This window comes from Pundamilia nyererei, unplaced genomic scaffold, assembly GCF_000239375.1.
Source record: "Pundamilia nyererei isolate P.nyererei 1_Seehausen unplaced genomic scaffold, PunNye1.0 scaffold00066, whole genome shotgun sequence".
NCBI lineage: Eukaryota > Metazoa > Chordata > Actinopteri > Cichliformes > Cichlidae > Pundamilia > Pundamilia nyererei.
The window spans coordinates 1740924-1756595 of NW_005187467.1; the positions used below are offsets into that span (position 1 = coordinate 1740924).

Below are 15672 nucleotides of genomic sequence, written 5' to 3' on the forward strand. Positions count from 1 at the left end.
CCTGCTGAACAGAAGGAGAGCTTTCTGTTCGTCCTCATTACTAATGTCCTTTTGAAAATAAAAATCAGTTCTTCAGCAGAAGCTTTAGCTGCCCACACAGGTCGTCACAAACAAGAAGAAGACAGCTGAATTTTCCCATACTTTCTGTCAGATGAGTGGAGACCCTGTGGGGTTTCAGAGAACTTCTCAGGCACTTTTGGCCTCCTGCTGTTATTAACAGCTTAACTAATGAGGGGAAAAATAATAAAATCAAGCCTTTTTAAAATGAAAAAGTATATTAGCAGTAAAGTGTTACAATAACAAAAGTAATAGCTCTTATTAAGCTAAAAAAAAAGTGTTTCCAACATCCCAACTCAATTTCAAAGTAGGTAGTGATGAGAGGAGGTGAAGTGCAGTATTTTTAGCTGTAGACATGTTGTAGCCTATGTTGTACAGCGTGACATATTTTATTATCTAAACATGTAACCCATTTGTAGAAAGCAAATATTTTACCTATTTTTCTTGTCTCAATAGATGAAAATTTTTTATGTGCTTTTACAAAAACAAATATTCAGCAATTACAAGCTTAAAATTTTACTGAAAAACGGGTCAAGAGAAAAACTTGAACCTTTTCTTTTAAATGTATTTCAGTGATCTGTGTTTCAAATTCTGTGACAGTATTTTAGAGTAACTATGAGCTCATTTTTTTAAATTAAGTTTCCTCTCGATGCACTTCTGTTTATGTGGTTGACTGTAAAAGCAGACAAAGGAGTAGGAGGACCAGAGGCAGTGGGAGGAGTTACTACAGCTTCTCTCTCTTCTACCCAAACTGCAAAAAACTGCCGGGTACAAAGGAGTAGTCGAGCCTGAGTGGTGTGATGAGTGGTGAGCAAAAGACCCCGAGGCTGTATGAAGAGGAGTGAGAGAGATACTGGTTGAGCAACTAGGTTAGTAAAACAAAGAAGGGAAAGGAAAGAGAAACTGAGGGCAGACAGAAGACAAAAACACATTGAATTGTCACGCTGAGAGCTCTGCTTGGAAAGAACCATGGTCATTTGTGGTCATGACCATGTGGGAGATGGAAAGCTTATGACGACTTCACTGATTCGGAGCTGAGAAGAACAAAACCACAAGGCTGGGTTTTGACAAAGAACAAGAATCCTGCCATGAGGTCACTTCTCTAATGGACCTGAATGTGGATTTCCCATTTCTCTCTTTGTGGATTGAGCAGCTCGTGATTATTTGGGACCTTGAGAGCAAAAAGGTGGCACATTCATGTGACTGATTTATCTGAGTAAGTAAAGCTAACCCTCTAACTTGTGGGGTGCTGTCTGGCCGAGAGACAGGGCAGGGGGAGGGGAAGACACTCCAGCCTGGATCTCTGTCCTCTGGGAGGGGTCTTTTCAACTGAGGTAACCCCCGAAATAACATCCAGAAAAGGGAGGGAAACATGCAGCAATATGCACCGCCGTGTTGAACAAAAAAAAAAAAAGTTGCTCTAATGGATTGAGTATCTCTCAGTACTGAACTGTTCTCTTCTTCATAATTCATTCATGGTCAGTTGATCGTGCTGGAAATACCTTTCCCTGAAGAGCTATTGCATAACAAACACTTCCCATCCCTGCAAACTTAAAACTGATAATGATAATGTACAACAACTCTTCAATATCCAACTCATGCATCAAGAATGATGGGTTCAAATATCCACTATACAGTACGGTCTTCAGCATTGTATTTGTTGTTGGACTCATCACCAACGTTGTGGCCATCTATATATTCTCCTGCTCTCTGAAAATGAGGAATGAGACCACAACCTACATGATAAACTTGGTATTGTCTGACCTTCTGTTTGTCTTCACCCTGCCGCTACGGGTCTTCTATTTCATCAACCAGAACTGGCCTTTTGGAGGGATTCTCTGTAAATTGTCTGTGTCACTTTTCTACACCAACATGTATGGCAGTATACTCTTCCTCACCTGCATTAGCGTGGACAGGTTTTTGGCCATTGTGCACCCTTTTCGCTCAAGGACTCTCAGGACCAAGCGCAATGCTAAAATAGTATGTGTTGGTGTATGGGTGCTGGTGCTTTCAGGCAGTATCCCCACAGGATTCTTGTTGGATACCACCTCAAATGAAAAAGGAAATGCCACTTACTGCTTTGAGAATTTCTCATCCAAGCAGTGGAAATCATCCCTCTCTAAAGTGGTGATTTTCATAGAGACAGTAGGCTTCCTCATCCCCTTGCTACTCAACGTATTTTGCTCCATCATGGTGTTACAGACTCTGCGCCGTCCCCAAACTATCAGCCGTGGTGGGAACATGAACAAGAAAAAGATCCTGCGTATGATAATCGTGCACCTTACTATTTTCTGTTTTTGTTTCATCCCCTACAATGTAAACCTGGTTTTCTATGCTCTAGTCCGTACTAAAATTTTAGGAGGCTGTTATGAGGAGTCGGTGGTTCGAACCATCTATCCAGTAGCCCTCTGCATTGCTGTATCCAACTGCTGCTTTGATCCCATTGTTTATTACTTCACCTCAGAGACCATTCAGAATAGCTTCAAGAGGAAGTCTCAGACCACTTGTAAATATGACAGCAAGTTCTCTGAGGCTCTGCACTCAGAATCCACCACCAATCTGCAGTGTAGTCTAAGTCATCTAAAAGCTAAAGTCTTTCACGGTGAGTCTTCAGTGTGAAAATGGGGTCGCTACGTCCAGGGTAAAAGATAAAACTCATCCATCCATTTAAAAAAAGACAGATCTGATTTTTTGTTGTTTTTTTGTTTCGTTGAGCGCTTTATCTGTTTTAGTCTCAGGGCAAATGTCCGGATCTGGTCTTCACAGCCTCTGTTTTGCAGTATTAACATATGAACTTTTTCACAACTGTGGTTTTAATGTTACTACTTTCTAATTTTCATTTCCTGTGGAGTGAAATGTAATTATGTAAAGCACAATTAAAGTCGTCTATGACGTTTAAGGGAAAGTGATCACTGAACAGCAGGACAGTTATGAAACTGACTGCTTCATATGCTTGTGCGTTTGTACATTTCCGTGGTAAGTTGTGGTGCTAACTTTAGACTGTTATCTATTTAATTAACATAAAGGTATATCAAGCTATAAATGTGCAGGGCTTGTTTTTTTTTTTTTTAATGTACAGATAGATCACATAAGCGCCCTGTTGTGTTTGGCTGGTATTTCATGTTTGGACTCGATGTCTTTAATGACCTTAAATGCACTGACTGAGTTCCTCATGCTGCACTCATGCCACAGCAATGAATAAAAGTTATGTAATACCTAAAACAAATGATTGCATCTGAAACTTTTTGTCATTTGAATGAACAACATGCTCTTAATGCTAAAATTTCTGTGGTTTGTATTGTTAAACGTGGCAGCTCCGGAATATACAAATATGTTACTGGCACATTACACGCTTATTTGCATTTAACTGTCGTGACATCGGACTTCCAGTTCCAGTTCCAGTGGTGACTAAAAAGTTAAAAACTGTTGTAGCATCCTGCACCAAGCAAAACAGAGCAAAACCTCTTGTTGCTAAAAATGTTTCGAGGATTAGTCTTGCACGCAAAGAGGTTGTACAATTGTGGAAGCAGAAAGTCTTTTGGAGATCGGTAAAAAGAAGAAGTGTTTTTGTTGCTAACTGACAAAAACATACTCTTAAAATTTGTCACCAAACAACTTGTAAAAGAAATACAAGGAAATGTTGTATCAAGAAGCATTAAGAACATCAAAGCTTGTGTGTGCCATAATGATCAATGTTTAAACACTGTAAGAGGATCAACAGAGGTTCAACGAATGCCATTTAGGCTTTTTTAAAGTTAAATAGAGATTACATTTTATCATCTTGGAACATTTTATTTTCCTCATCTACAAGGGCACAAAGTGACTATAATACAACCCAGAGGTCTGCCACAGAATCGTGCAATTTGTACAGTGAATCAGGATGTCTTTGTTCAACATGAGATTACATTTCTACCAGCCAGGCAGCATAACAAATAATCGCTCACACATTTGTGTAAATACAAAGCCTGTGAAATAGTTTTCACACATGCTCACTCTTGCTGTGAGCAACTGCACCGATGATAAGACATGAGCGAGGAGCACGCACAGCATGTGAGAACAGCCAGCACACAGCCCCCTAACTTTATTGACATAGCCTGAATTCGAAGGTCAGTTGACTGCACTTTATTTATACGCCCCATACCCCATCTCTGCTTTTGAGGCCATGTGACTGAGTCAAGGCCAGGATTAAAAACCTGGGATGTTATGAAGACAAACAAGTATCTACGCAGAAGGCCGTCATCATGAACACATGACTACATGCTTACTGAGCAACATTGTAACAGTCAAAAAACCACAACGGCACGTTATGGATCTGTCACTGTGCGTGACTGTATAAGGTTGTGTAATTAGCTAATGCACTCTAACCATCAGGTTTTCATAGCACTTGATAGACGAAGCAAAGGTCAGCACAGATAGAACAGTGATGTAGGAAGTCATACAGGAAGTCACATATTTAAACCTGATTTAAACGTCTCATATTTTTACAAGCATACATTTTGCACATTGCTTCACACCTTTGTCTTTCTGTATCAGTGACTGATGCAACTTGCCATTTTATTGAAAATTTCTAAGCATGCTGCTTAATCTCATGGGTTGTGTATAAGAAAAAAAGTCAAACGCCGGTGCAAAGTCACTGTGTCAGGGATTAAACCCCTCACATGATCCCAGCAGGATCCTCTCCACAGCAGTTATCTAATCAGCTTGACCTCTCCTTCCCAGCAGGCTGCAGGATGAGAAAACACAGACACGGCACTGCTTGTCAACACAAACTGTTCAGGATTGCTCTGGTAATTTTGCATGGGAGCATTCATCAAAGCATACTGCAGTGTGACCTGTGAGAGTTTCTTATGCCATTGATGCAAAGATAATGCATCAATAGCAGTACCACTGAGTCTTAGACTGTAACGTGCAAAGAAAGTTTGACAAGTTTTCACATTTACCATAAAGTAGAGATACCATAATGTAAACAAGTAATTTAGGACTAGTGGTATCATCCAAGGTCATACAAAACAGCAACAATGTTTGGGCTGTTGTACTGCCTGCATCAGGGTCATTACAGTTAATGTCAAACTGCAAGTCTTAGTAGAGACAAAAACGAGTCTGGATCTACACTTTAGCTGTAGGTTCATGTTCCCATGTGAGAAATCCAACTGTTTTTAAAATAATCCTCTGAAGGGGCTGTGTTGATGTTCTCTCAGTCTGTTTTGAGAGTCATTTCTGCTCGGACACCTACAGAGGCTTCACTGTGTGTATGTGTGTGTGTGTGCTTTTTGGGTGGGGTTGTAGTGAGATTTGGGTGAAGTTGTCACATGACAGTGACTAAATGGATGTGAGGAAAGAGGGTCTCTGTTGAGGATCATCAGCCGTTTTCCCCCCTGCATGTCTTACAGGAAACATTTAAAAAGGAAGTCGCTGTCGTGATATGGACACTGCCTGTTGTATCTACTCCAGTTTCCCACAATTCTCTCTGAATCAGCCTCACATACCATATATATCATATTTTATATTTTCAAACTCATCTTGGTTTGCTTTTTTTCTTGGAAAATTGGCATTATCATCATTATAAGAGAAGGTGGGGTGGGCACCAGGCTACTTGTCTTCAAGGCATTTTTCCTGCCTGGGAAGAAGATGGTAATAAAAGCAAAGTTTTAGCTAATGAGTTGCCAGGATGTGGTTTGAAAAAAAGAATGTTACTCATAACTACACAAGAACTTCACTCACTTATCTAAAATCAGAAGCAGCACTTAACTAATAACCAAATGTGGAATGAGTACAGTGTGTGCAGGGAGGCAGGCAAGCAGGCTAAATAACCAGACAGAAATTATCTTCCTTCACTCTCTTGTCACCTTGGACTATAAACAGGCGTTATCAACCCTTGGAGGAGTTCTGTGTCCAAATCAGCTTTTGGTTGAATAATGTCTTGGCAGTAACGTCTTGGGAATGAAACAAAGCATGACCAGCATGTTGATAAAACACTCCCTTCGTCAGGGTACCATGGTGTCTAGCAAAACATGCAGCACAAATAGCATTTGGCTCATTAGGGGAGGAAAGTTCATTCTGGTCTCCCGCATATTTCAGGAATGAAGGCAGGAAATTAAATAGAGACAATTCGACTGGATTTAACTGAAAGCGTGTGCACAAGTCACATCACTGTTCTTGTCTTTAATGACTGCATGAGTCTACCTCTAGGAATGAATACAGCCTGTTGCAGCTTGTTTTGCATTAGTACAGGTGGCAGGAACCCTGATGCAAGATGATTCATGGACAACAAAACTCTATTGCTCAAACTGGGAAAACCATGCCAGGAGGTTTGGGAGAATACGAAAGGGTTAGCAAATTCTGTTACTACATTTCTTTACTTTTTTGTTTCTATGTGTGGGAAGATGCTGGTGGAAGTGTGATGGTCCCTTAAAAAAATGTTGAAATACATTAGAAATGAAGCCACAGTTCAATTTCCTGTAAGACCAGAAGCAAGTCCCAGCAGGACAAGAGACATTTTTGGGAAGGGTTAACATTCTGACAAAATCCTTGCAAAATCACCTGGAAATTCCTGTAAACATTAAATCACTTGCTTAGACTGGTTGGTGACAATCAAGTATTTCATAGTTTGGGCTGACAGATTAATATCTTGGACACACCCTACTGCCTCTAAAGCTCAGTAAAGTTTGTCCCTTTCCCATGCAATAAGTGCACATACATGTAAGCTGTAACAAAACATTCAATTTTCAGCCTTTGTGTCTTAAGCCTGATCTAACATGGTGTTACAGTGTCTTTGAGAACAATAAACAAGACATTAACACTGGGTGTGTTCTGCTTGATGGGATAAGTTTGGGTTTCCTTTGCTGGAAGACCTTCCCCTGGTGACTCCTGGGGGCACGGGCAATGTCTGATCAGTCAGTGTAAAGGCATTAATCCCCACCTACAGCTTCTAACCAAAGGAAACTGCTTACTGTTGCAACTGACTATCTTGTGGGAGAAAGTAAAGGTCACTGGGCCATGCAACACACAAGACTGTATGTACTTTTAAAGTGTCCATATAGCAAATAATAATGTGCACTTAAAGACATTCAAAATGATTTCATGTCGTTATTGAATCCTTTTTTTAAACTGTTGCAAACTATAATTTTCTGTTAGAAAAAGCAAAGTTTTCCTAAAGCATTACAATTTTAAAAAATAATAGTAGCTCTGTCCTTTTAAATTCTGTCAGTGAAGTGAAGCAACCTCTGCGGTTCACGAATAAAGCAAGCAATCACATACAAGAAACTTTAGTTCCTCAGCCTACTATTTGAGGAAGGCTCCAAAATGAGTGACTGCACATATGCCCAAATTTAAAGCAGACATAAAACAAATTTTCATTATTCAGGTGGCCTGCTAAGCGACAGGTGCACGCTAACTAGGTATTTAGCTGTCTGCTAGGCTTCACCTCAGCTAATTCATTAGAGTTATTGGCACTAATTAGCAGGTATCTGGAGCACATCTGTGCCATGCATCCATGTATTCTATGGATGCAACTTTCTAATCAGCTTGCAAACTTGGCACACTGTACTCTCATTGCAAAACTGGAAGTCTAAGTTAAAAAAAAAAACAGCCCACAAACCTGTGGGTGATGTCATTTGTTCATCATGTGCATCTTTCATTTCCTTTAATCTTCTGTATGTATACTTATCAGCACATTATTGAATTTCATAGTACATTCTATAGATTGAACATATATTAGTTTATTTAGCTTTTTGTAGTAACAGATTTATTTAGTTTGGAACATTTTTTTAAGAAGCATATGGTTACTTTTTTTTTCACAAGTTTGTGAAATTGAGAGCCCTGCTATACACTAACAGCTGTGGTAAGAAGATTGCATGTACTCATCACTGGTCTGAATGTCCTAATACCTGTGAGCTTTTTAAAAAATAAATTGTTTGTGGTTTGGTGTATGTTGCCCAGGCTCATAGAAAACAGGTCTGGCCTGAATCCGGCATCAAGCTGGCACTGCTGACTGACTGGTGTCATGGCAGGGTGTATGTCAACCAGACGTGGTCCAGGTCTGACAATGATGGCACTATTTATGTTCCTATTTTCTTATTTTAGTTAGAAGACTCAAATGCCATGTTGCAATACTATAATGATATGGTAGCCAACGTTTCAAATGCTGCTCCAGTCTGCATGTCAAGAGTGTGAATGTGTATGAATGTAGTTAGGAAGCACTCAGTTTAGAGAAAGTGTGTGATTGAGTGAATATGACATGTTATATAGAGCACTTTGAGTAATCCGGGAGAGTAAAAAAGCGCTATATAAGAATTCAGCCATTCACTGTCTGAACAGAGTTTCGTCATGTTTATTTTGCACTATTATGTTCCGGCACATGTTGTTATTACATGACTTGATTAAGGTACAAACTAGGCTGACATCTGGGTCCAGAGCTGAAACTGTTCTGGGCCAGCACAGGGCCACCAGTGTGTCTGCAACTGGCCCGTGGCTGCACACAACTTACACATGGCCCACATACCGCAAAGAATGACGGCCCTTTGGTGGCCCAGATCTGGTTTGCCAGAGGTAGTCCACACATGGGCCAGTACAGGACCACCAGTGTGTCTGCAACTGCCCTTGTGCTGGCCCATGTGTGGGCCACCTCTGGCAAACCAGATCTGGGCCACTAAAGGGCCCACATTCTTTGCAGTATGTGGGCCTTTAGTAAGCACATTGTGTGGGCCAGATCTGGGCCATACCAATTTTGTTATGTGGTTCAGTCCATGAGAGGACTCAAAATTCTAAACAGAGCTGCAAAAAGGAGATGATCTGCAAAAGTTATACTGACCTGAAATCCACCATGAACTTTTACACCTTAGTTCCATTACGCACATGACACTGCTATTATCAATAGCCCTGCAAATACCTCAGTAGGCATTCTCGAAACACATCCCTGTAGCTCATTCCCCAGTACATCCACACATAAAAGCTGACACTGACAGGTCAGCTTTGAGGTCACCGTGTTCCACATAAGGAATTTCCCCAAAGCCTCTCAGAGCACACAATACCTTCCCTCTCTTCCTCAGCAGAATTTAGTGTGCTGGAGCCACAGAAAATCACTATTCAATTCCACATTTAGCTGAACTGAATTGCTAAATTTAATTACTAAGAATTGTTACAGTTCTTACCGTAGTAAGATCCTGTTAGGTTTATTGTTTAAGTGTTGGAGTTATTTTTTTATTTTATTATTATTATTATTTTTTTTTAGCAATGATTCATTTGTCATACAAAAACATTTCAAGTTCCCCATCGAATTTAGCATGGAAAGCTTAAAATACAGCTTCCACACCCTTTTTAGCTGCGATCTTGCGGAGACAACAGATATTCTGACTTCAGATTGTGAAAATTAGGCTCATTGATCTTGCTGAGGTTATTGTCATTGCTTCAGAAACATGAGACACAATTAACCTAAGCTAAAAGACAGATGAGACGAAAATAATTCCAGCGGTCACAATAGTGACCTGAAGCATCATAATGCGCACAATCATTTCTGCTTGTTGTACATTTCCACTGCACGAGTAGCCTAGTCTGAGTTTTTCTTTAGCTTCTTCATTGCTGGCTTATATCATTTGAATAAAGTAAATTGTCTATGGAAATGGGTGGAGACTGAAGAAATACACAAGAAAACCTGAAACATTGAAGCATTCTTGTTATGCATCTCAACCACTATTTTTAAGCAAATCCTCACACAGAACAGTACATTCTTATTGTAAAACATTTGCTCTGATGCAAACACTATTCAAGCAATGTGTCACCAAAGTTACATGACTGATAAAAGAGATTAGCCATTAACTGTCTTTCTTTACCAATTTGTGCAGGAGATTGCACTATTCTAAACTTACATAACACACATTGACACAATCAAAGCAATGAATGTTTCACTTCACATGTTGTATGGACTGCTGTACTCTTGCTTTCATACTTGAATGGATCTGTTTGACACATTAAACCAACTTTAGTTTTTCTTAGCTAACAAAACTTTTATGTGAAAGCCAACCCAAAGCTTATCCATCCATCCATCCATCTTCATCCGCTTTATCCGGGGCCGGGTCGCGGGGGCAGCAGCCTAGCCTAAGCCTTAAGCTAAGCTTAAGATGTTTTAGCTAAAACTGTGTATGTCACCACCAGCTAGCATTATATGGAAATCATTCTGACTTCAGATTCAACCTCAAGCTTTATTAATGTTTCATGTAAAGACTTGTGAACTGTTGGGACAAGATATTTGAATGAGTATGATTTGTGTCTTTGCAGTTCATAAAATGAACAAAAACACTAAATAGGCTGCAATCTTGCTGATGATGCTGCAATTACTGCTCAGTTTTTTCCCTTTTTAAACTATTCCTGTGAACTGCAGACTTAACTATGAAGAAAACACAAATATGATTCAAATCCATTGTTGATCACAGTGATTCTATCACTATGATTAATGAGAGTATCTTAGTTGTGTCAGTAATTTGTATAATATTCAATTTTTAAAGTCCAGTAGTGTATGAGAAACTATGGGAATCAGTTGTTTTTCATGCCTGAAGAAATGTTTGTATTTTTCTCATTCATCTAATTCAGTGTCAAACATATAGGTCTGAGGCCCTCTTCACTGTAGGTGTTCACAATGAATCATCTTCACAATTCGGTTAGTCACATGATATAGGCTAAGCAGTGGGTGATACATGCTGCTTCGTTCAAGAGATGTAGAGTATGCAAAAACATAAGTGTCACGTTAAGGTCAGTGAGGTGGAAAAAAAAGAGCGTTGTTGAAGGTGTTGTTTCGACAGTGTTTTTTCAACAGTGCTGTTTCAGCAATATCAGAAGTGCTGTTCTTTTTTGTCAAGGGAGACCAGTGCACAAAACAACAGCCACATAATAAACATTATGTATGATTGCAACATGCAACATGCAAATATGTGAGTATTAGGGACACCTTGCTCATAATGGGTCGGCCCCTCTTTTGCCTTCAACAAACCAGTTTGAGAAGGTCTGAGCTTTGTGACACGGACTGTGCTGGAAGCAGTCATCGGAAGATGGGCACACTGTGGTGATCCATAAATGGATGGACATTGTCAGCTTTCGCTCAGGAAGTAGAGCATGTCATCTACAAACTGGGAGGTTGGTGGTTTGATCCTCGGCTGCTTCAGTTTGCATGCCAAATATCCCTAGGCAAGATACTAACACCAAGTTGCTCTCTGATGCATCTGTTGGAGTATGAATGTTAGATAAAAAGCACTTAGAATAAAAAAGTGTTATATATTTTTAGGTAGCATATTTGTGTTTATTTTGGACCATTCTCTCCAAACTCTAATTGGAAAACCACATCATTTTCTAAAATATTCAGAGCAGCCTGTCCGGCCCCAGCAACCATGCCACATTTAAATAACTGAAAATTCAAAAATAATTTAAATAACCTTCCTTGCTCATTCAGATGCTAGCTTCAACTTCAGCTGGTCATCTAAACCACGTTTACACACCTAAACCTACAGTTCTTCTGCCATATGATTGGCTGGTATAGATGTTCGAATTTAAGAGCGGTTGAACAAACGTGCCTAGCAGTGGCTGATGAGAGGATGAGAGAGGAGACAGCAGAGCCTATGACCTTACTTAAAGGTGGTCCAACTCATCAGGAGTCAACAGGCGTTTAAGTTACGAACAATAGCAGCATTTATAACAACAAATGACTCTCCAACCTGCCTGGAGCCAGCAGTGTCCCACTTCACATAACCCGGGATCCAGATTTAACTGTTCTTGACCTTTTTACTTTGAGCAGCTGATGAATTGTGCAGCTCCATGACAAAGCCCTGCTTGGCTACGCCAGTCTCATATTGTCTGATACATCACTACAAAACACAGGCAAAAGACAATGGAGGGTCACTGCAAAGGGCTTGAAATAATCATAACAATGACAGCTTCCATATTTATAGTTGCAAAGAGACTCCCAACTGCAGCGCCTAAGTGCTTTGTTATTAACAGGAAGAGCGGCTCCCCATGAAGAATAAACAATACTCCTCTTTACTGGGTGAGTCATGACAGAAGGTTTCATGGTCTGCTGCTATGCACTGAGGCTACAAATGTCCACTAGCTATAGCGCAGAAACATTGCTACATTTATATAAAACAAACAAAGAGTAAAACAGCAAATTATTATTACTGTTTTTGCTCTGATAGTTTGCTCTGAATAAGAAAACTGAGAGAGGAATCTATCAGAAAATGCCTTTCTAAGCATCAGTAGCCAGACTGAGATCACTGGGTCATCTTGCATCTGCACAGCTCTTCCTGAGTGAAACTGGGGGTGTTCAAAAAAGAGGCCACAAAAACAGGGAGACAAAAGGGGAATAAGGGACAGCGGCAGATAGGAAGTCAATTTTTCATCAAGGGTGATGACAGCAGCTGAGGGTCGAAGTGTGGACAATCTCCCACCCAGGCATAATGAAAGGTCTTTTGTGCATCATTTGATAAGAATGGGTGGTACTGGACGATAATGTGTATAATGACACCACACCACACCCCACCTTGGGTCATGTGATGAGGCACATTATCAATAACAGGTCAACGATTTGGTCTTGGAACTGAAGAAGCTTCTCAAATGAGAGTTAAGAAATATCTTGAAGAAACTTAAAGAAGTCCAGTCGCTTTTCTTGACCATGACATGGATGACTGACAACCTACACAGACATACGTGCTTCTGGATTGTTTGCTATCAGGTCACCCGGATGAGCAGGAAGAAAATCGGTGAGGGAACTCAGATTAGGGCCTGAACAATAGCTAGAAGTGCAGCTTCACTACAGATCCGAGCATATAATGAAAAACCGGAAACAGCACGTTTCAAAGTGAGTACGTTAGAATGAGGGCAAGGAAATGCTACATCACTATGCACGCCTCGGTATTTTCTGATGTTTTCATATGTGGTGCTCAGCTTGCGTGCAAGGAACAAACTAGGGCCTTGTGGTTTTGATCATACTTCAACAAAAAAGGTGTCACCAAATGTTCACAAACACACTGCACCAAGGTGGCAGGTTACAAAAGTGATATGAAATCACTGTAGATAGTTGCCCTTCTCGGTGTATGTTTTAGTCAAACCACTGAGTCACAGCAGCAGACACACTATTTTCACAATGACCTCACAAACCCAATCTTAAGTGCAGGAGTTTTGAACAATTTATTTAAACAGCTTTTTTATTTCTTTTTTTTTTCTGGCACATTTATACAGCAGACATGTCTGTTGGAGACAGCACATACGTCCTTCCTGCAAGAGGAAACCTCTGTTCATGTTCATTTCCTTTTGCACCAGTAGTTAAATGAGGTGGACAAATCAGGTATACCTGGCACTTGCAAACAAACAATGCTTTATTGTTTAGATTTCTTTGAAACTCTGGTTTTAAATGCAATTTTTGTTTTAATATTATAAAAAATTATACTGGCAAAAAACTTTTAAAAAATGAAATAATTTATAAGGAAATTTGAATACAGCAGGTAGAGGACACACTTACATGGCATGAGAAAAGAGACTGCAGTAACTTACAAGTGATTCAATGCAGTGTAGAGAATCATATCTCGTTGCTGCAAAAGTAGGTGCTCTTTTCATTGTTCAAACGTGAACATTTTTCGGGATTGTTTATATCCTTTTGCAGTGTTTCACATATTTCTTGAAGGCTGTTCCTCCTTTTCCCCAGACATTATTTCTTGCTTCAGGGCCTGTGTTAGTCTACCTTCCTCTTTTAAATACTGAATAATAATAATCTGATATGTATGGAAGTTAGGCAAGATACTTGCCCAATTTCACTTTTTTCTTCTTCCTTAAAACCTCTTGTGTGGCATTGGCAGCTTGCACTTGATCATAATCAGGCTCGGATATTTTTGTGGATATCTTTGTGGATATTTTTTTAAAAGACATGATTTAAGATGCAATCTCTGATCTATCCAACACCTTGAATGAATGCCTGTATTATTGCTCCCCTCACGTCCATACTTGACTAACTGGGCTATTATTTCCCTGTGTGAAGCCTGGCCAGGTTCCTGCCAAACATGTTTTTTATTTCCACTGAAGAAAGTTTTGTTTGCTTATAGCAAAGCTCAATTTTCCAGATGTTTTTCCAAGCAATATTGTACATGTAATTCACTGGTTGTAAATTTTACTTTATGTGCATTACCACTGCTGCACTAATGAGCGGTACATTTACTTCACCTCCTTAGTATTGCTGCAACTTTGCTTCCCCTCTTGACTGATTTCTAGTTAGTCACTGATCCTCGTGCATCCTGTCTTTGTGATATCACTCATGTGAGATTAACTGGAAGTCATAGGTTTGCTCACCTTAGTTTCAGTAAACTGAAGTAAACTGAAGCTAAGCAAGTGATCATTTGCTGCAAACCTCTGAGTTTCAGTCTGAGTTCAGTCTTTGTACTCATATTGGATGTTCATAAGGAAATACCTATATTATATTTATAGCTATTACTGTTAATCCTAAATTCTCAGAGGTGGCAGAAGTTCAAACAGCCAGTATAAACTCTTTTAGACAAATTCATACACCTCCAACCCCTCAGTTTATAAGACCAATACATAAAGACACTTCCCGGTTCATCATGGCCATTGGTGGGAGACCCTTCTATCTGCAGGACACAGACCATGATGAAGTTGTAGCTCTGCTATGATGCATCACATTACATGTATCTTTTCCAAACATGCACATCTATGCTATGGAGGTGCTTTTTTTTCTATTTCTAAAAAGCAGGGGGGAGGGGGGTGTACTGTGAGCACTGGAGAGGGGATTCATTGTGCCCTCGTGATAAGGGTTGAGCTTCCTCAGTGAAACACATCGTGGGCAGATATCTGGTAAAAGATACCACGGAGCGCTCATGTCAGCCACTAGGAGTTCTAAGTTACTGAAAGAACTTTAGCAGCTGGATAATCCAGCTCTGGTGTGACTGTTGGTGAATCATTGTGGTTTTGTTGACTCAATGGGCTGTAGTATCCCTATCCTGCTCAGCCCAAACTGTAATGGGCAAGGCTTGGGTTAAGTCTGTCTGTAGCCAAACATGTGGCTGTTCTATTGTCTGGTCCTATTCCGTCAGGCTTCTCATTTGGCAAACCAAATACAGTAACATGTTCCACTTGCTCCTTTGTATTTATAACGTCTTTATGCAGCATGGGGACTCACTGATTTATTTCACTGCCACTGCTAATTAGAAGCTTAATCACATCTGAAACAATGGTTATCATTTTGTATTTTCTAATTAGTTTTTATTTTTATTTCATTTTTGACTTTTTGTTTTCACTTCAGTTTAGATTTAGTATCCAGAGTGGGTTTGCTCGTTTCAGTTTGGGTTTTGTTTTGTTTGAAAATTGCTTCTTTTTTTTGGTCAGTGTTAAGATAAGTAGTATTATTGTATGGAGTGCATATGTCAGAGGTAAACTGAGGAAAATCAGCACGGGGATTTAAAAAAAAAACACTTTATGAAAGCAGTTGACAGACATCTTATAAGAATACAAAATCTCAATAAACAAGTCCATCAAAGCCTCATCAGGGGAACTGATAACAAATTTTACCAAACAAAGAAAGTCTGAAACTAAAGCTATTTTCTACATATTTTCCCATATTTTATTTTATTT

The 15672-nt window shown here is 39.7% G+C and overlaps 1 protein-coding gene across 1 annotated transcript; it reads left to right on the plus strand.

Moving 5' to 3' along the window:
- The first annotated feature begins 824 nt into the window (after positions 1–824).
- On the plus strand, positions 825–3283 carry lpar6a (lysophosphatidic acid receptor 6a). Its single transcript, XM_005735970.1, has one exon. The coding sequence runs from the start codon at positions 1621–1623 to the stop codon at positions 2674–2676; it is 1056 nt and encodes a 351-aa protein (XP_005736027.1). The 5' UTR covers positions 825–1620; the 3' UTR covers positions 2677–3283.
- The last annotated feature ends 12389 nt before the right edge of the window (positions 3284–15672 follow it).